This window comes from Sapajus apella, unplaced genomic scaffold, assembly GCF_009761245.1.
Source record: "Sapajus apella isolate SASKATOON/1434 unplaced genomic scaffold, GSC_monkey_1.0 scaffold16, whole genome shotgun sequence".
NCBI classification, from domain to species: Eukaryota; Metazoa; Chordata; class Mammalia; order Primates; family Cebidae; genus Sapajus; species Sapajus apella.
The window spans coordinates 26,618,713-26,640,731 of NW_022436956.1; the positions used below are offsets into that span (position 1 = coordinate 26,618,713).

The window sequence follows — 22,019 nt, forward strand, 5'->3', positions numbered from 1 at the left end:
AAGAACCAAGAATTTTTTTCTCTACTTCCATTTGGTGCAGTGTATCAAACTAAAATTCAGAAAGCCTAGTAAATACAATTCTTACAAAATTTAATTAATTTGTTTATGTATTTATTTGTTTATTTATTGAGACGAAGTCTCTGTCACCTAGGCTGGAGTGCAGTGGTGCAACCTCTCTGCTCACTGCAGCCTTCACCTCCCTGGTTCAAGCAATTCTTCTGCCTCAGCCTCCACAGTAGCTGGAATTTCAGGCACCCAAAACCATGCCCAGTTAATTTGTGTATTTTTAGTAAAAATGGGGTTTCGCCATGTTGACCAGGCTGGCCTCAGAACTCCTGACCTCAAGCAATCTAACTTCCTCAGCCTCCCAAAGTGTTGGGATTATAGGCGTGAGCTACCATTTCCGGCCCAGAATTTTAAACATGGTTTTTAAAATTTAACAATAGCTAACTAGGAAAGATCATCTGCTGTTGAATTTAGGTTGATCAGTCATAATTTTTTCTTTAAATTTACCTGTAAGATAATATTTTATATGTAAATCATACTTTGAGGACTTACTTAAAAGTTTTATGAATAAAAAAATCACTTGGCTTTTATGTTTATGTATTGCATAAAGAGGAAACAGTTCAGTATCATTTTTTCGTTTACCATAGATCTGTTGGTTATTGATGTCCACAAGAAATTAAGTCCCTAGTTCATAAAATATTTGATAATTCATTACAAAAGAAAATTTTTAATGGCTGGGGATAGTGGCTCATGGCTATAATCCTAGCACTTTGGGAGGCTAAGGAAGGAATATCACTTGAGGCCAGGAATTTAAGACCAGCCTGGTAACATAGGAAGACTCCGTCTCTACAAAACACAAAAATTAGCCAGACATGGTGGTACACACCTGTAGTCTCAGCTATTTGGAAGGCTGAGGTGGGAGCATCGCTTGAGCCAAAGAGGTTAAGGCTTCAGTGAACCGAGATCGTTCCTTTGTACTCCAGCCTGGGCAATACAGCGAAATCCTGTCTCAAAAAAAAATTTTAAACAATTTTTCAGCTGGGCACAGTGGCTCATGCCCGTAATTCCAGCACTTTGGAAGGCTGAGGCGGGCGGATCACCTGAGGTCGAGAGTTCGAGACCAGCCTGACCAGCATGGAGAAACCCCGTCTTTACTAAAAATACAAAATTAGCCGGTCATGGTAGCACATGCCTGTAATCCCAGCTACTCGGGAGGCTGAAGCAGGAGAATTTGGGAGGTGGAGGTTGCGGTGAGCTGAGATGTGCCATTGCAGTCCATCCTGAGCAACAAGAGCGAAACTCCGCCTCAAAAGAAAAAAGAACCAATTTTTCTAATTTAAAATTAATTATCATAGGTTGGGTCACCTGACCTCTTTCCTACTCAGTATTCAGCAACTGTTTAAGATAAGAGAGTGACAAGTAGTGAATTGATACATACAGAATCCTGAAGAGTAATATATTTTTTTATAGGCAGAGCTTCTGGACGCTGCTGCTGGCATTCATGTGCGATTCAGATTAGGTGGAGTAAGTATGGATGAATGTTTATTTAGTAGTTTTAATGCACATTTTTAATAGAACTTTTAAAGAATAGATATAATGTATTCATTATTATTATACTTTAAGTTCTGGGATACATGTGCAGAACGTGCAGGCTTGTTACATAGTTACACATGTGCCATGGTGGTTTGCTCCTTCTGTCACCCCATCATCTACATTAGGAATCTCTCCTAATGCTCTCCTTCCCCAACCCCCACCTCCTGACAGGCCCTGGTGTGTAATATTCCCCTCCCTGTGTCCATGTGTTCTCACTGTTCAACTCCCACTTATGAGTAAGAACAGGCAGTGTTTAGTTTTCTGTTCTTATGTTAATTTGCTGAAAATGATGTTTCCAGCTTCATCCATGTCCCTGCAAAGGACATGAACTCATCCTGTTGTATGGCTGCATAGTATTCCATGGTGTATATGTGCCAGATTTTCTTTATCCAGTCTGTTATTCATGGGCATTTGGGTTGGTTCCAAGTCTTTGCTATTGTGAATAGTGCTGCAATAAACATACGTGTGCATGGGTCTTTATAATAGAATGATCTATAATCCTTTGGGTATATGCCCAGTAATGGGCTTGCTGGATCAAACGGTATTTCTAGTTCTAGATCCTTGAGGTATTGCCACACTGTCTTCCACAATGGCTGAACTAATTTACACTTTCACCAACAATGTAAAAGCATTCCTATTTCTTCACATCCTCTCCAGCATCTGTTGTCTCTTGACATTTTAATGATCGCATTGTAACTGGTGTGAGATGGCATCTCATTGTTAAAGCACATTTTTATGAAATGGAAACAATGTAAGTTTTTAAAATGTAAAACATTTTTATAGTTATATTACAATGGTTCTTTGAACTTTTCCATCTACAGGTTAAGTTTCCACCTGATATATACTATAAAATTTTTACTCACAGACATATTGAAGATCTGTGTGCTAACAGCCCTAGAAATTATGCAAAACTTCCAGCAAAGCATACATCTCATAATAAAGATGATCATCTTCAGGAAGAGGATTATAGTGGCTGGTATCATCGTATAGAAAACAATGGCTGGAGGCCAGTTTCTGATAGAGTAAGAAAAGAGAAATGTTAATAATTTTTAAGCTTATCTATTTAGAAATCCATTTTTTTGAAACTTAATTTTAAAATTTTTTAGAAATAATAAATTCTATTAGTTTAATTGATAAATTTTGCATACATTAGCTACTCTGGGGTTGCTAATAATACTTCAAGGGACAGCAATTTTTTTTCTTATTATATTTATTTCTTCTTTTAATTATCAGCTTTGAATAGGCCATCTTTAGATACTCTGTGGTACTCAGCAGATTGTATACACAGTATACAGATTGTAGAATGTGATATGTTGACTATATTAACACTAAGTATTGCCAGATGCTGTGGTTCATGCCTGTAATCCCAGCACTTGGAGCTGAGATGGTGCTACTGCACTCCAGCCTGGGTGACAGAGTGAGACTCTGTCTCAAAAAGCAAACAAACAACAAAAACAAAACAAAACAAAAGAATATACTAAGTGTAAAAATGATCAAGGTATGAATTCATTCGTTTAATAAACTATTGCATATCAACCATATGCCAGACATTGTTCTAGATGCTGGGGATAGACTTAAGTAGCTTGCCTTTCAATTAGGGAGACAGTCAAGCAAACAGGAGATTTCAGTAGAATGTAGTAAACATGTTAAGTGGTTTAAGAAGGGTAAATATATAGTGTTTGGAAGGATTAACAAACTCTCCTTATTATCTAGGGTGTGTGTGATAGAGCAGGGGGAATGAGTCGGAAGAGGGAAAATAGACAACCATGTAGGAGAAAGTGTCATAAAGGAGAAACCACAAAGTCTTAGGACATGATACAGGGACTTCTGCATTCCTGAAAGGTGGCTGTACTCCTTGAGGATTAGAGTAATTGAAAGCTATCAGCACTAAGAGTAGCTTAGTCATCATGTGATAAGATGAGACACTGTTAGGATATATCTTTTTATCCATTCAACAAATACTTATTAAGTACCTCAGTATACTGATACTTTGTCGATCTATCTGTAGCATGTGCTTCTGAAGGCTGAGTGTACTACTTGCCCATCAGTTAATTAGAAATACCTTGAAAAGATCTATCCTCTCCTCTATTTCTATCTTGGCATGTTCCTACTGAGCACATAGAAGTTCTTGTCTATTGGCAAATAACCTCACAATCGTATTTCAACATTTTCTATATTTATTTTTGCTTCTCAATAGTTTTGGCTATCTACTGACAGTGTAGTGGTGGAAGACAAAAAGGAAAGTGAATTCCATTTCTCTAAACTAAAGAAAAGGCAAGACTTGGAAAAGAAAAGAAAACTTACAAAAATAGAGTGGATGAGGCAAATGTAAGTTGATGAAACACGAAGGAAGAATATAGTATTTGGGGAAAAAAAACACATTTGGAGAACTATACTTACTGCCTGATTTTAAGACTTGTAAAGCTACTATAATCATGACATTGTGGTATTGGCATATAGACATACAGATCATGGGACTGAATATGGAATTGTGAAACCCCCATATATATTGTTAATTAATTTTCAATAGAGGTGCCAAGGGAACTAAATTGGGAAAAAAGTAGTCTTTTCAACAAATTGGATATCAAATGCATAAAAATGAAACTTGAGTCTTATCTTACAACATATGTAAAATTAACTGAAAAGAGATCATTAAGTATAAGAGCAAAAACCATAAAGCATCTACAAAACTAATTGAAGGAGAAAATCCTAGTGCCTTTTGTCCTGGCCAAGATTTTTTAAAGAGGACACAGAAGCCAAGAACTATAAAAGAAACAATTTTAAATTTCACTTCATCAAAATTAAAAGCTTTTGTTCTTTGATTGACATGTTTCAAAAATAAAAATACAAGCCATAGACAGGGATAAGATGTTTGCAAAGTATGTGTCTGACAAAGGTTTTGTATCAAGAATATGTTAAAAAAAAAAAAAAACTCTAAACAATAAATTTTAAAGTGGGCAAAAAATTTGAATAAACACTCCAGTGAAGTTATATAGAAGCAGATTAGCACAACTCAACCAGTGACTAACATCATTAATCATTAGAGAAATGCTTACTAAAACAATAATGAGATACCACTACATACCCACTAGAATGACTGAAATAGTCTGTCATACCAATTGGTGGCAAGGATATGGAGCAAATGCAAATTAGTGTGTGCACTTTGGAAAACCATTTGACAGGTTTTTTTAAACAAGTAAACTATTAAACTAGTCATTCTACCCCTACATAATTTACCCAAGAGAAATAAAAACATGTCCACAGAAAGATTCTTTGTGAATGTTCATAGCTGGTTTATTTCTCATTATAATAGTGAAAAACCAGAAACAGCACAAATGTGCATCAGCAGGTGAATGGGTAAGCAAGTGATAGGATGTCTACACAAAGGAATACTACTCAGCAGTACCACGGAATGAACTGCTGATACACAGAACGACATGGACCAACCTCAAAATAATGCTGAATGAAAGAAATCTGTCAAAAAATAGTACATACTCTATGATTCCATTTACATACAGTTCTAGAAGACACAAATCTGCAGTGCACAGAGAAGATCAGCAGTTATCTGGAGATGGAAAAGAGTAAAGAGAGAGGGATTCCAAAGGAAAGCAAGGAAACTTTGGAGGGTGATGGATAGTTTCATTTTTTATTGTAGTGATGGATTTACAGGTATATAAACATGTCAAAACTGTACATTGTACAATTTAAATATGTGTAGTTTATTGTACATCAACCATACCTCAGTAAAATAGTTTAAAAAATAAAGAACAGGTACAGACAATCAGAAGACCTCCCCGGCAGCTCTGAAGCGGCCCTTCATCTCTTGTAATCACAGCATGGGTTGAGGGCAACCGCGTTTTCTATTGCAATGGCCACAGGGTTACAGTGCCTACAGCACTACCAAATGCTTAACCCTGCCAGGTCTTTTGCACTAAGATAAGGGCACTAGTGGTGAAGAAGTAGAATCCTGAGACCTGGGATTAGGACATTTGGGCAAACATACACAAAGCCAAGAACTTTGAGCTTCCAAAGTGCCTTGTTGGTATAGGGAACCCTAGCTCTCCCTTTTGAGGGAAGCAACTCTTCTCTGCATAAAGGCCTTTCAGTGACTGCATTGGCACAGTTGCCACACACATTTGTGCTGATTGTCCTCAGGATTCCCCCTCCACTATTTCTCATTGTCTTCAGCTCACAATGAGATTTGTATCTCAGGATAGCCCAGACAGCAGTAGAAGGTCCACTCCAAGAGGAGATAGTTTAGAAAACCAGAAGAGTTACAAGAATTTACTAATCTGTATTGCCAGCAGTCTCAGAAGCATTGTGTGAGGGTGGATCCTAAGATTGTTAGATCCAGTTGGTTAGGCTGAACTTACTGATTTGACCATACTCACCTGGAATTGTGGATTTAATGTTTTGGCTTGAGTTCGCAGAAATTATGTTAATGGTCTGTTAGATTAGCCAATCAAAGCCGATTTAGGTAGAACCAACGAAAGCTCTACCTTTGCAAAATGCCGGAACTTCTCTGGCGTACTGTAGAAAAAGGATTTCTAAAAGTTCAGAGAATTGTGTGTGTGTGTATGTGTGTATGTGCAGTCTACTAAACCACCATCTCGCCATTACCCCAGGAAGTCCCAAGAGATAGCTTTTTTTTTTTCAATCAAGCTATGTAGTAATAGCTTGGTGAGAGGAGCAACATATTTCTTTTTCTTTCTTTCTTTTTTTTTTTTTTTTGTGTGTGGGCTGGGTGACGGAGTCTTACTCTGTCACCCAGGCTGGAGTGCAGTGGCTCAGTCTTGGCTCACTGTAACCTCCGCCTCCTGGGTTCAAGCAATTCTCCTGCCTCAGCCTCCCGACTAGCTGGGATTACAGGCATGCACCACCATGCCTGGCTAATTTTTTTGTATTTTTAGTAGAGATGGGATTCCACCATGTTGGCCAGGTTTCTCTCGAACTCCTGACAGCATGATCCGCCGGCCTCGGCCTCTGAAAGTGCTGGGATTACAGGCGTGAGCTACCATGAAAGGCCTAGGAGTAGCATACTGCTTGATGAACTCTGTGGTTGCTGTTCTTTACAAGGATGGAGATTATGGTAGGGGAAGCTGTGATGGAATTGATTCGTTCAGGTCACTGGGATGAATGGAACTTTGAAGTGGTAGAGGTCAGGTGATGGCACAATTACAGCGAGGCTTCCTGTTGTGGCTTCTTCAATAGAGGAAATCAACACAGCCCCTGGCACCTGGTATGCTGCAAGTGACCTGGCAAATGTGTTATTTCCCATCCCATCCCAATCACTAAGCAATAGGAAAAGCAGTCTGCATTTTCACAGAAAGAACAAAGTGTGTTTTTACGTCTTGCTCTTGGAAATATATCAGCTTTCCTGCTCTCGTCCCCAGGGGTTTGTACATCTGTTTCCACAGAACATTATGCCTGTTCATTATATTTATGTTCTTACCTTGATTGGGTGTGGTGAGCGGAAAATAACAACTCCCTTGGTGGCTTAGTAGGACAAAGGCACACTACAAGGAAGCAGATAAACTTTGAAAAAGTTAAGGTTCTGGCATATAACCGAAGCTTAAAGACATTTGAGATATCCTTTAGAAAGTGAGATACAAGTTACTGTACCTTGTCCCATTCACCTTGAAGAAGCACAATACTTAGAGACCTTCTCTCAATTTGAGAGCTAATGTGTGACACATTTTGGGCATGCTGCTCCCCTTTACTAGGTGAGCTAATAAAGTCAGCTGGCTCCAGTGGGACATGGAGCAAGAAAGACAATGTAGTCAAGCTGCCCTGCAACTTGGGGCTTATGGCCCAGCAGTCACAACAGCATTAGAAATGTTCATGGTAGTGAAAAACTGTGTAGAGCCCCTAAAGAGTCCAAATGGGGGAATTACAGCACAGACCTCTAGGGTTTAGGAAGAAGGTAATGAATTTCCTCTTCTGACAGAAGCTATTTTCCATTTGAAAATCTGTTCCAGATTTGCAACTGGGTCCTGGTAAAGACTGGATGCTTGGCAATAGGATACCAAGTGCTGTGATCATGAACTGACTTAGGTTTCATCTAATCAATTAAACCATAAAATTTAGAGTATGTAAAACTGTTTCAGTATAAAATAAATGTGGTCTATATGGGAATGGTTCTAAGAAGGTCCAGAAGGCCCCAGTAAGCTGCATGAGCAGGTGGCTCAGACTCCTGCAACCACTACTTATACTGCATTGCCTTTTATATCATCTCCATACCTTTGGCTTCATAGAGAGTCCCTATGACAAGTTAACAGGGAGGAGGAATATGTTGGAGAAATAAGTTTATCTGTAGAAGATTGTTGCACCATCTAAAAATGGACGGTTACTGATTTTAATTCCCCTGTTAGCCCAGTAAATGATCAAAGGATATTCTTCCAGTGAGCATAACTTCAGGTGGTACATTTAGTTTTCCACTTCATTTGAAGGGGTAACAGCCTGTGGTAGGGATTTCACTGACTGTGCTGATGTGCTGACTGACATTTATAGTTTCCCAGCTGATCAACATTCGCAAAGAATAAAATTGGAAAATTGGTGAGTAGGTCAGGGTAGAGGTATACTCAGAATGGATACAAAGTATATTTCTGTCCCACGTGAATGCCCTCCAAAGGGCATATATGAGGCAGACAGCTCTCAGTAATCAGATGGACAAGATGATCCATCTTGTGAATGTCAGCTTTTTCCCATGGCACCTCAGTGGTTTCATCATGGAGTCTTGTCCAGAGTGGCCAGGATTACAGGGATGGAGGCTTTATATAGACTCAACAACATGGTCTTCCCCTCACCAAAGTTGTTCTGGCTGTAGTCACAGCTGACTATATAGCAAAGGCCATTGCTTTGCCCCTAGTAATGAGATATGCTGGCTAGTTGGTGACAGGCTGATTATATCAGACCATTCCCATAATAAAGGAGGCATCCATTTGTCCTTACAGTGATAGGCAAATATTCTGGATATTAATTTTATTTCTCTGCCTGCATTACTTCTGGCAACAACACCTCTCATAACAGAATGCATTATCCATCATAATTTTATTGCATACAACAGTGCGTCTATGTAGGGAACTCATTAACAGTAAAGGAAGTGTGGTTATGGGCTCAGAACAACAAAATTCACCTACCATATGTGCCATCACCTAGAAACAGCTGGCTTTGACAGAATGTGGCATGACTTGCTGAAGCACCATCACAGTACCAGCTGGGAGACAGCACCTGATGATAAGCCAATGTACATGAAGAATATCATGCTATTTTACTTCTTTCTGTGCTCGTTTACCCTCAGCACAATCCTCATCTGTAACCGTGTTCTGTATTTTTAATTATATGGGTATTTCTATATCAAACTCAACAGTTGTAAAACTGAATTTCTGACCTTCCCCATCATAAAAGTTGTCTCTTCTCGGGATTTCTTCTGGTCTCAGCTTGTGACACCACCATTTAGACAGTCATCCAAGTCAGAAACAGAGGGCTATCCTAGATTTCTCACTCTTTTACAAGTGCCTACATGTAATCTGTCATCAAGTCCTATTCCACTTCCAAAGTATCTCCCAAATCCGATCTTTTATTCTCCACTGTAACATCTCATTTTTCATCTACCTTCTAATGAATTTCCTTGTCTCTAGTCTCTTCATCTTCTCTGTATAAACACTGAACTGATGTTTCTAAGACAGAAATCATTTCTCTACCTAAAACATGTTAAGGGCTCCCCATTACCTACACCCCCTGTGATATTTCCTCTCCCTAGGGTGCTCAGCTGCATGGCAATAGCATCTTCATCTTTTGATACTTGGCCCAAATATCTCCTTATGAAACATTCCCTTACCTACCTAGACACAGTTAGGTACTTCCTTTTGATCTGCCCCATGGATCTTTTATATATTCAGTGGTTACATTTGTGCAATTATCTATGTATTTGTCTGCCATCTCCACTAGACTTTGAGTCCCTATAGAGCAGAGACTTCTATTTATGAGCACAGGATTTCAGACATAGTTCATGTTTAATGAATGTATGTTGCTTATAGAATAAATAAATGAATGAATGAATTCTTATGACTGGGTGTTACATTTCCTTTTCATAGGGTTGCAGGGAATGAATGAGAGATTTTACTTTGTATGCTATGTTCATTGATGGCTTTTAAACACTCTTCATTCCGACTGTTGCTGAGAATCAATAATGAATAAAATCAACAAAATTTTGATTTTTTTACCCCTGTCTTACTAAAAGAATTCTGGTTTTTAAATCCTGTTCCATCCTGTGTCCTATAGATCTTAGCTTTCCTCAACCTCCTTTGCAACTTAAGCTTTGATTCTTCGTAGGTCTTTGTTATTTTAACTTTTCTCTCTGTTAATGACATTCAGACAAACATTTCTTATAATATCCTTTCTCTTTAAATTTCTTAGTTTAGAAAGAATATATGATCATGTTAAAGTGAATACAACCAAAAATATATTGCAAAATTACCTATACATTTTATGTCTTTTTTTTTTTTTTTTTTTTTTTTTTTTTAAGAAAGAGTCTTGCTTTGTTGCCCAGGCTGGAGTGTAGTGGCAGCATGTCACTGGATTCAAGCATTCTCCTGCAACCTCCGCCTCTGGATTCAGGCATTCTCCTGCCTCAGCTTCCTCAGTAGCTGGGACTACAGCTACATGCCACCACGCCCAGCTGATTTTTGTATTTTCAGTAGAGCCTAGGTTTCACCATGTTGGCCAAGCAAGTCTCAACTCCTGACCTCAAATGACCCGCCCACGTTGGCCTCTCAAAATTCTGAGATTACAGACATGAGCCACCAACCCAGCCAATTTTATGTCTTTTTAAAAAATCACTTGTTTGTTTATAAAATATGTTTATAAAGTGATCTTTTATTTCTTATCAGTATATTTGAAACACTATTTCTACTTGCAAACCTGTTGTTTTGTCAATATTTATACTACTTAGTTATAATAGTAACTCTTAAAAGAGTTCAAAACCTGAGAATTAAATTATTTGAACAATTACTATGACTTTCTTGAAAACAAAGTACATTTATACTTCCTTAATAAGAGAAAAAAGATATCTGAATTGTTATATTTCACTGTTGAAAAAAGAAAAAAAAGAGGCCAGGCACCGTGACTCATGCTTGTAATCCCAGCACCTTGGGAGGCTGAGGTGGGTGGATCACTTGAGGTCAGGAGTGTGAGACCAGCCTGGCCAACATGGTGAAACCCCATCTCTACTAAAAATACAAAAATTAGCCAGGCGTGGTGGTGCCCTCATGTGATCGCAGCTACTTGGGAGGCTGAGGCAGGAGAATTGCTTGAACCTAGGAGGCACAGGTGGCAGTGAGCCGAGATCACACCACTGCACTCTAGCCTGGGCAACAGAGCATTTGCTCTTATGGATCATTCTTCATTTAAATTCTGATGAAGTCGAAATTTCATGAGGGCAAGGATGTATCTTCTCACTTTTATAGCCCTACCACTCAATACAGTGTCAGCCTATGAATGCTTACTATGTACCAGTGTTCAAAATGCTTTACATAGGTTTACACTTTTTTTATTATTTTTAAAATTTTTTTGGGCTGGGCACGGAGGCTTACACTTGTAATACCAGCACTTTAGCAGGCCGAGGCGAGCAGATCACAAGGTCGGGAGTTCAAGACCATCCTGGCCAATATGGTCAAACCCTGTCTTCACTAAAAATACAAAAATTAGCCGGGTGTGGTGGCAAGCGCCTGTAGTCTCAGCTACTGGGGAGGCTGAGGCAGAACAACTACTTGAACCTGGGTGGCGGAGGTTGCAGTGAGCTGAGATTGTGCCACTGCATGCCAGCCTGGGTTACAGAGCAAGACTGTCTCAAAAAAAAAAAAAATAGTGTAGGGTTAGGGAAAAAATACATACATATATATTTTTGTAGAGAGAAGGTGTTTCTGTTTTGTCCATACTGGTCTTGAACTCCTGGGCTCAAGGGAGTCTCCTGCCTCAGTCTCCCAAAGTGCTGGGATTACAGACATGAGCCATCATGTCCAGGCCACATGGATTGATACTTCTAAATCTCTTAAGAATGCCAGGAGGAAGTAGTGTTATGATTACTTTTTTTTTTTTTTAAGAGATAAGGTCTCGCTCTGTCACCCAGGCTGGAGTGCCAGTAGTGTGATCATAGCTGACTGCAGCCTTGAACTTCTGGGCTCAAACAATTATCCCATCTCAGCCTCCCCAGTAGCTGGTACTACAGGCATGTGCCACCATGCCTGGCTAATTTTTTTTATTGTTTGTAGAGATGGAGTCTCACTATGTTGTCCAGGCTATTCTTAAACTTCTGGCTTCAAGCGATCCTCCTGCTGTAGCCTCCCAAGGTGCTGGGATTATATGCATGAGACTCCACACTTGGCCTTGATTACCATTTTAAGGCCGAGGTCAGTCAGGCCCAGAAAGGCTAAGTTACTTAGCAAAGATTATATAACACAGAACTAAGATTCACATCCAGATAGTTTGATACCAGAGTCTTGCTTCATATCACCACTATGCTGTTTCCTAATCAATGGGTGTTAAATTAATAAATGAATACAACTTCAAAACAGGTGACCCTTTAAAATGGCTACCAATGTAGACCTTAAGATGAATACCAAAAAAATGTTTTGATGATCTTGGTAAGGACTGCTGACTTATCTCTAGTTACTCAGCTCATTATCAGTGAATATATTATTTTAAGTGCTTGGATTAAGACAGGCAGTGCTGCAGAAGGAGGCTGAACATAAGACTAAGGGTCAGAATACTGGCTGTCATATATATTTACTACTACATTATCTTGAACAATTTCTTTAAGCATTTTTAAAATTATTAATAGAGATGAGCATCTCTCTGTTGCCCAGGCTGGTCTCAAACTCCTAGCCTCAAATGATCCTCCTGCCTCAACCTCCCAAAGTGTTGGGATTACAGGCTTGAGCCACTACTGTGCCCGGCTTTGAACAATATTTTAGCTTCTCCAAGTCTGTTTCTTTATCTCTAAAAGGGAAATAAAAATAGCTGCCACAAATAGCTGTGTCTTTTCTTTTTTTTTTCAGACAGAATCTTGTTCTTGTTGCCCACGCTGGAGTGCAATGGCACTATCTTGGTGGACTGCAACCTCTGCCTCCCAAGTTCAAGCAGTTCTCCTGTTTCAGCCTCCTGAGTAGCTGGGTTTACAGGCACCTACCACCATGCCCGGCTAATTTTTGTATTTTTAGTAGAGTTGGGGTATCACCATGTTGGCCAGGCTGGTCTCGAATTCCTGACCTCATGATCCGCCCACCTTGGCCTCCCAAAGTGCTGGAATTTCAGGTGTGAGCCACCATGCCCAGTTTGGCTCTGTCTTTTTAAAGAGAAATAAGAATGTATGAAAAGTGTCTGGCACAAAGAAAATGTCAGTATCTGTTTTCCCTTTAACTCTTCCTCTCTTTCCTTTTTTCACTTTCCTTCCCTCTTCATCTGCCATTAGCCTCTTGATTTTGTAAAATTTACTTAACTCCTCAAAGATTTATTTCCTCACCTATAAAATGAGTAGGTTAGTTATTTGGTTTCTAAGACCATTTCCACTCAATAATTCTATGATTCAGCAATTTAATAACTTTTTCTTTGTATCATAAAAATGCCACTTACTGAGAGGTGATTTGAAGTTAGTGTGATTGATCAAGTTGCTTTTTCCCCAAATGATTTCATCACATAGATCTTGGTTTAGATGCATCTGAGTTATATAGGAGAAAACTTTATTCAATATGCAAATAGTTTTAACATGTAAATAACAATATATGTCACTTGCATCTACTTGTAATCTCTTATTTCAAAATATTTACTTCTTTTTCCCTTTCCTCTATTTAGGTACTTCTCAGGAAGTCTGGAGGCTAAGTCAACACATCTTGAAACTCTAGGACTAATTCACAGTACAACAAAAGAGCTGATTAGAACTGTTGAAGACGGTGGGATAGATTCTGTGATGGAATGGGAAGTGGATGAAGTGCTGAACTGGACAAATACACTGAACTTTGATGAGTGAGTACACGTTGCTATTCTTAAGGAACAAGGGCAGTTATATATTTTTTTCCTAACATTTTCTATTTTCAAGTTGAATACTGGGGCCACAGACAATCTTCAAAGAAAAAAAAAATTATGAATATTTATTATTTGCCTAGAAAGAACAGAAGAAGAAATGAGGGGTAAGAAATGAATGATCTAGAAATAGTAAACAAAATTAGAATTAGGGTTCTTTATTCTTAGACATTATTCTCATGCCTTAGTCTGCTTTGCTTCTCACTTTGGGATTTAGAAAAAAGTCTAAGAGCATGAAATCAATAATACAAAGACTTTCTTTCATCTGTATACCCTAACCTTTCTATATGAGACACTAAAACATTACAATTTTTCAGTGATGTACTATGGCCCCTAGAAAACATTTTTAAGATTTCTTATGTGGTGGAAATTTTAGAATATTTATTGTACCCATTAAGGAAATACAATCAAAACCATAATGAAATACCACTTCATACCTACTAGGATAGCTGTAATTAAAGAGATAGATAATAACAAGTGTTTGCAAGAATGCGGAGAAATTGGAACTCTTATACACTACTAATGGGAATGTGCAATGGTGCAGCCACTTTGGAAAACAATCTGGCAGTTCCTCAAATGGTTAAACATAGAGCTGCCATGTGATCCAGCAGCTCCACTCCTAGATATATACCCAAGAGAGGGGGAAATACATGTCCACACAAAAACCTGTGCATAAATGTTCATAGCAGCATTAGTCATAATAACAAAAAAGCAGAAACACCTCAAATGTCCCTCAGCTGATGAATAGATAAATGAAATATGGTAGATCTATACAATAGAATATTATTCCACAATAAAAATAAATGGGCCAGGCATGGTAGCTCATGCCTATAATCCTAGTACTTTGGGAAGCCAGGGTAAGCAGATAGCTTGAGTCCAGCACTTTGAGACTAGCCTGGGAAACATAGTGATACCAAATCTCTAGAAAAGATAAAAAATTATCCAGGCCTGGTGGTACACTACTGTAGTCCCAGCTATTCAGGAGTCTGAGGTGGGAGGATCTCTTGAGCCTAGGAGATAGATGCTTCAGTGAGCCGTGATCACACCACTGCACTCCAGCTTGGGTGACACAGCAAGACCCTGTCAAAAAAAAAAAAAAAAAAAAATCCAAGTGTAGTAGCTCCCACCTGTAACCCCAGCACTTTTGGAGGCTGAGGTGGGAGGATTGCTTGAACCCAGGAGTTTGAGACCAGCCTGGGAAACATAGTGAGACCCTGCCTCTATTAAAAAAAAAAAAAAAGAAATGAAGTTCTGATCTATGCCATAACATTGATAAATCTGTTAAGTGAAAGAAGCTAGTCACAAAGGATCATGTGTCATTTTATTTATATGAAATGCCCAGAATAGGCAAACCTATAGAGACAGAAAGTAGATTAGTAGTTTCCTGGGGCTGGAGAGTTAACTGGGGGCAGGGGGGATGGGGAGGTGGTGGCTATGGAGTGCAGTGTTTCTTTTTGAGGCAATGAAAATGATTGAAAATTCATTGTGGGCTGGGCACAGTGGCTCCTGCCTGTAATCCCAACACTTTGGGACACCGAGTGGGTGGATGGCCTGACATCAGGAGTTCAAGACCAGCCTGTGACCAACATGGTGAAACCCCTTCTCTACTAAAAATATAAAAATTAGCCAGAGGCAGGAGAATTGCTTAAAGCTGGGAGGTGGAGGTTTCAGTGAGCTGAGATTGCACCATTGCACTCCAGCTTGGGCAACAAGAGTGAAACTCTTTCTCAAAAAAAGAAAAGAAGAAATAAAGTCCATTGTGGTGGTGGATGTACAACTCTGTGGATATACTAAAAGCCACTGAATATTATACTTTAAATGGGGAATTATATAATATATGAACTCTACCTCAATAAAGCTGCTTTAAATGTTCGATATTTACTCAATTACAATAAAGAATGTAGATACCGCATGGATGAAGAGGCAGAAAAATTTAAATGAAGATGGTGTAAGTAAAGAAATGTAAGAAAACAGAAGAAATCAGCAAACGTGAGATAAGAAAATGGGGTAGGAAAAATCAAGGTCATGGTCATTGAACAATAGAACATGAAAAAAACGCCAGAGGAAGCAGAGGAGAGAAAAATGATGCAAGGAAAGATAAATGTAGAAAAAGGGAAAGAATGATAAAGAACAAAGGAAAATCAAAACAAAAATAAAAGAAAAAAGAAGATACTGATGAGAAGGATAGATTGGAAAAGATAAAAAATAAAAGACTAAGTATCCATAGAAGGTGCTTTAAAATAAAGAGATTGCTGTGATTCAGTAACTACAATATTTTGTGCAGACCCGAGTCTTGAGATTCCCTGTAGACAGCTGGTCTGTAGTTTCTGGGACACTAAACAAATGCAGATGGTAATAATGATGCAAGAAATGACAGCCAAGCAAAGGAGTTGCAGTGCCTTGCTTTTACTTTTCTTCTTAAGAGTAAAAATTGCTGGGTGGAGAAGAGAGGGAAGAAAAGGAAAGAGAGGTCAGGGAGGTCCATTTTGAATTAGTTTCCCAGGACTGGATAGAGAGTTTTCTGAAATCCTGCTCTGCCTTTCTCTTGTACAACTAGTTGGCTGGTTCAAGCAAAGGGCCAGCAAACAAGTACAAAAAATTGATACTAGATATTCTATATTCTATCATTACTGGAATATAAAAAGAATAAAACCATTGAGTTCAAAGGAAAGAAAAAATAGGCATCTCAGTCTACATAAGACTTTCCCTGCTCTCCGCTAAGTGATAGTAGGTGAAGAGTCTTAATGGCTTCCCTTTGTCAGGGGGTGGGGGGAGAATAAACCTGTAAGACTTGAAGTGATTTCTTCATAGCATATACTCTACATGGAATGAAATGGATATACCTAGCTTTCAGATGATAAGAGTAACTGAAAATTTCCATTTTAAAAAATGCAAATATCCTGTTTTCAAGTTATGTATAACTTCTATCAGTTTATTTTCTGAGTTGAGGATAATCATAATTTCTTACCAACATGGGCTCTTAGCAAGATTTTATACTGAGCCTTGAACAATAAAAATTTTAGATGAAATTTCAAGTGTGGTTATCTGGGTATATCTCAGTTGCACTACTTGGCCACAACACTGATTATCTCAGTAAGACCAAATTAGGCATAAGCCCCTTCTTCCCAGTGCATTTATGGTCTCCACAGTCTGCTTCCTTGTTTGACCTTTGTAGTCCTCTAGATATTTTGTAACTGGCTCGGTGATACCTTGTTTGATGTAAATTTAAAAGTCTGACATTTGTCCCCTCTAGAGAATTGGTCATCCCCAATTCCTTGGAAAGTATCCTTCAAAGTCTATGGAGATTTTTCTATAACTGGACAATTAGAATGGCATAAATTCCTTGAAAACTGTTATTTAGTGATAACAACCAGTTTCTCCCCAAAGGCTTTTGTGCTAGCCCATTATGACAGACTGATGCTCTCCTGAGATGAAGCCATGTGCATCTTCAGATGCATACTGCAACTATTAACTGAACACTATTATTATCATTTGGAAGAAGGTATAGAGCCATTTTTACTTGTGGACTCAAACACATTAATGAATACTGTTGCAAATTCCTGTATCCAGAGCTATGTTGCTTCAGATGTTTACAACCTAGAACAATCCCCACATCACCATCATGAAGTTATGCACAATCCCATAGGACAGCTACCATGGCTGTTGCTGGCATTCATCCTAATGGATATTCAGATGTTCCTCTTCCAGGATCATCATGTTTTTCAAACACCAAGTTAACTTTGACATACCTATTAAGCAATCAGCAACTAGGAAATACTAAATACTTTCCTTGTATTCTGTTGGTGAGAGCTCTGTGCCTATGTTTGTTACAGATAGTTTCTATATCTGAAGCTGCTCCTTTGATTTCTAAGATATGTAGTTTTGTGACCTCTCTGGCTAGGGACTTTTTCTGAGCTCTTAAATTGTTAAATTTGTAATTTAATGGAGATTCATTATAGATTCCACACATTCTTTATTCTGTAATTATTATCTAAAAATATCTACAAATTTCTTAATGAGAAGGATCAGCTCTGTGATATAAACAGCTTGGTTACGCTATCATCAGACTTGCTTTTATTTGTAAAACTTGGATTTCTTATCAGTTACTGCTGGTGTATTCTTTATGAGAAGTTCTTTTTAAAATAATGGAATAAAATTCATGTGCTAATTTTAGACAAAGCAGGGACAGTAATGGGCCCTAACTATGGTATATGTTTGTGCCCCAGGTTGTCAGGGCTTAGCACACTATTGATCAGGGTCTCTTATCTTGGTTCCTTGAAGGAGGAATGGAAGTCTTTCCTTGTAAAAATTCAAGCAAGCAGGGTGAGTCTTCATAGTGCTCCTGAGCAACCACTGAAAGCACAAAGTCTGTTAAAATTTAAGGTCAAGCCAAACTGAATTGCCTACTGAGAGATTGTTGAAGGATTTTATACTACCTGCTTTTTTCCTGAATCCTTCCATTTAAGTCACCCATTTAATAAGTATCCTATTTAATGGCCTTAAATAAGTATCCTATTTAAGGCCATTGAAGAAAGTTCGCAAGGCAACAAAAGGTAGCAGTAGTGAGAAGGTGCCAAATTCAGACACAACATCTTATTGTAATTAAATACTGTTGGACAAGCCAGGTGCAGTGGCTCATGCCTGTAATCCCAGCACTTTGGGAGGCCAAGGTAGGTAGATCACTCGAGCCCAGGAGTTCAAGACCAGCCTGGGCAAAATAGCAAGACCCCATCTACAAAAAGTTAAAAAGTTAGCCAGGTGTGGTGGCATGCATCTGTAGTCACACCTACTCAGGAGGCGGAGGCAAGAGGATGAGATCACTTGAGCCCATGAGGTTGAGACTGTAGTGAGCCATTGTGGCACCAGTGCACTGCAGCCTGGGTGACAGAGCTAGACCTTGTCTCTATAAAAATAAGTAATAAATACTGTTGGAAGTATATACTTTCCTACTACAAAAAACTTCAGGAGCGCAGGGTTGACAGGAATAAAAATAATTCAAATGGAATAAATAATTAAAAAATCACAGTGTTTTCTGAATTATATGACAATTCTAATTCTCCACATCCTCTCTGTGCCAGCTCCTTTCAGCACCTACTGTGACCAAATCCTGACCTGATTTTTTGGTTAAAGTGGGTGCAGTTGTAAAGGTGGTTTGGAAAAGTGGGATACAGAGGTTAAGGTGAAATAAGTCTGAGGAAACATGCCTCTTGGTGCTTTCCCTCATCCTCACAGAACATCATACCTTGTTCTTCTCTATTCCACCTCTTCTCAGGCAACCCTGGTCTCTCTATTTCAGTCTCTGTTCAGGGAGCTGAAGTGATAGCCACATTTGCTGTACCTGAAGGTATCTCATATGTGTTTTGGACACTGCAGAGACAGCGCTGCTGCTCTAATGAGCTCAAAAAGTAGACACTTTAAATTTCCCTTCATATATCAGAGACAGTGGGTCTGGCAATCCAGAACCAAGGAGAAAGTTTTTGTTGCTGTTTCCTCATGACTTTTCCATCTGACAGTTTTCTGTCCAGGCTTTAATTTAAATGTTATTAACATCTCAGAAAACACTCAGATGAGGACATGATCTTGCAGGAATTAAATAGGATAAAATGAGAAGGCATGCTACAGGGAGGCAAAAGGACACTAAGTATGGCAGATGGTGGGCACCATTTTCATACCTCCTTTAACTCCTTGTCCTGGAGGTTCTTAGCTGGGCGTGAGCTACTAAGAGGTTGGAAAGTCATAAGAATTAAACATGGAGGCTAGTGATGGTGGGTACCATTTTTATACTTCCTTCAGCTCCTTCTCCTGGAGATTCTTAGCTGGATGTGAGCTATGAGGAGGTAGGAAAATCATGAGAATTAAACATGGAGGCTAGTGAAGATGCCATTATTAATCTAAGATTTCTCAAAAGAAAGTGTAATTTTAGAAGTAGTCTAAGTATGTACTAATGAACTGATTTAGTTTAATGAATGCTCATATAATGTATGTAGGTACATTGCCAGCTGGAAGGAAATTGCTACAAGCAACTCTTCGGCTAATTTCAAAGGTAGGCAATTTTTAGCAGTAGTTTATGGGAAATTCTCATGAACAAAAAATATATTCTACACACTTATTTCTAGGCATTTAACATTTCAGTAATCTGCATAGTATATAAATTTAGATGCATTTGTCAAGTCATTTTTACCTTAGTATGTAAGATTGTTATTTGGGAATAGAAAGAAATGTCCTATATTATTTAAGGTTGAATAAAATGGTTTTTAAAATATGAATCCTTTGTTAAAAGTTACTGGTCAGGTACAGTGGCTCACACCTGTAATTATAGCACTTCAGGAGGCTGAGGCAGATGGATCACTTAAGGTCAGGGTTTGAGACCAGCCTAGCCAACATGGTGAAACCCCAGCTCTACTAAAAATACAAAAATTAGTTGGACATGGTGGCAGACACCTGTAATCCCAGATACTCAGGAGGCTGGGACAGGAGAATCACTTGAACAGGGAGGCAGAGGTTGCAGTGAGCCGAGATTACCCTACTACGCTCCAGCCTGGGTGACAGAGTGAGATTCCATCTCAAAAAAAAAAAGTTACTTATGGTTTTAGTAATGATTTTTCATGAGCAGACTCCACTTGGCAAAATAAATGCCTCAAAATATTGAAAATAGTTTCTAGGTTCTGTGGTTCTATGCCACTATTGTTCTGCCAGTAGTTAGCAGTACTGAAAACACTGAAAGTGAAAGCCATCATGTTAAAGAAGAGTGTCATCAGAGCCCAGAAATCCCGATCATTTTAACATAGCCAAAGCCCAGTTATTGCACACCTATCCTACTAGCAGATAGGAGAAGCAGTAAGCAGAGGTTAGAACTGTGGAGAGTGTTTATTTGTTTATTAGTTTTGAGATAGGGCCTCACTCTTTTGCCCAGGCTGGAGTGCAGTGGCCTCAATCTGAGTTCACTGCAGCCTCCACCTCCCAGGCTCAAGCACTTCTCCCACCTCAGCGTTCTGAGTAGCTGAGACCATTGGCATACGCCACCATGCCCAGCTAATTTTTGTATTTTTGTCAAAGCGGCATTTCACCATGTTGCCCAGGCTGGTCTTGAACTCCTAGACTCAAGTGAGCCATCCCTCTTGGCCTCCCAAAGGATTGTGGAGTCTTGATTCAGACTGCCTGGGTTTTGTTTTTGGCTCCACTCTTTACTGGCTATATGATTTTGGGCAAGTTACTAGCTCAATTTTCTCATCAGTAAAATAAGAATAACAGTAGTACCTGGCACATAGGTTGTGAGATAATAAAAGATAATACATGCACAGAGCTTAGAATAGTGCCTATCTCATAATGCATACTCCATAAATATGAGCTATCATTAGCATTAACTGGTCCACCTATTTCCAGCTCATTGCCACCCACTCAGCCCAAGTTGCCTTCACTTCTCTACAGGCTTCTGCAGTAGCCTCCAAACCAATGCTGCTTCATTCCCTACTCTGCACAATAGATAGTTATCTTTTACAAATTTAAATTGGCACAGAGACCCAGTGCAGTGGTTTATGCCAATAATCTTAGCACTTTGGAGGCCAAGTTTGGAGGATCACTTGAGGCCAAGAGTTCAAGACCAGCCTGGGCAATTTAAAGAGACTATCACTCTATAAAAAATAAAATTTCAGCGGGGCATGGTGGCACGCACCTGTAGTCTGCTACTTGGGAAGCTGAGGCGGGAGAATCATTTGAGCTCAGGAGGTGGAGGCTGTGCGATCGCACTACTGCACTCCAGCCTGGGCAACAGAGTGAGACCCTGTCTCAAAAAAAGAAAAAAAAAAAAAGGGAAACAATATAAATGACTGAGTTAAGAGCAATTACTGTCAAAAAAAGGAAAGATAACAGGATAGTAGTTGGAAAGAGCATAAGAGCAAGTGAAGATTATTTTAAGTAGTGGAGATATGCATAACTGAAGACAGTGAAGGTGATCCACTGGAGATGTTGGCATTGGAGAAGAGGAGAATGTATGTCACTTCTTCAAGAAGCCAGATAAATCCAGAGCAGATTTAGAAACATGAGCTCTGGAGAGGAAAAGGGCATCTCTTCCTTGTGAGTGAAGAAGTTAGCTAATAGTTAATTACAGAGCACTAACGAAATGACAGATACTCTGCTAAGTTCTTTACATATACCATCACATTCAATTCTTGCAGGAATATGATGACATAGGTGCGGTTATTATTCTCATTTTACAGATGAGAACACTAAGACTTAGGTTAAATAATTTGTCTCAAATAATGCAGCTAGTTATTAATAGATCAGACCTAAAACCCAGGTCCTACAGAGCCTTTTGTAGGGATGGATAGTGATATGTGGGAGTG

The 22,019-nt window shown here is 39.0% G+C and overlaps 1 protein-coding gene across 2 annotated transcripts in view; it reads left to right on the forward strand.

Moving 5' to 3' along the window:
* The window catches only part of CUNH11orf65 (chromosome unknown C11orf65 homolog), a 65,989-nt gene that overhangs the window by 39,643 nt on the left and 4,327 nt on the right, over nt 1–22,019 (forward strand). Inside the window, exons 4-8 of one of the 2 annotated variants that reach the window (XM_032285672.1) lie at nt 1,477–1,530; nt 2,421–2,621; nt 3,797–3,927; nt 13,450–13,620; nt 19,665–19,720. In XM_032285672.1, the coding sequence (XP_032141563.1) occupies nt 1,477–1,530; nt 2,421–2,621; nt 3,797–3,927; nt 13,450–13,620; nt 19,665–19,720 (613 nt within the window). Of the gene's footprint in view, nt 1–1,476; nt 1,531–2,420; nt 2,622–3,796; nt 3,928–13,449; nt 14,343–19,664; nt 19,721–22,019 lie in introns of those variants that run through there. The other variant, XR_004270952.1, reaches the window with a different exon arrangement.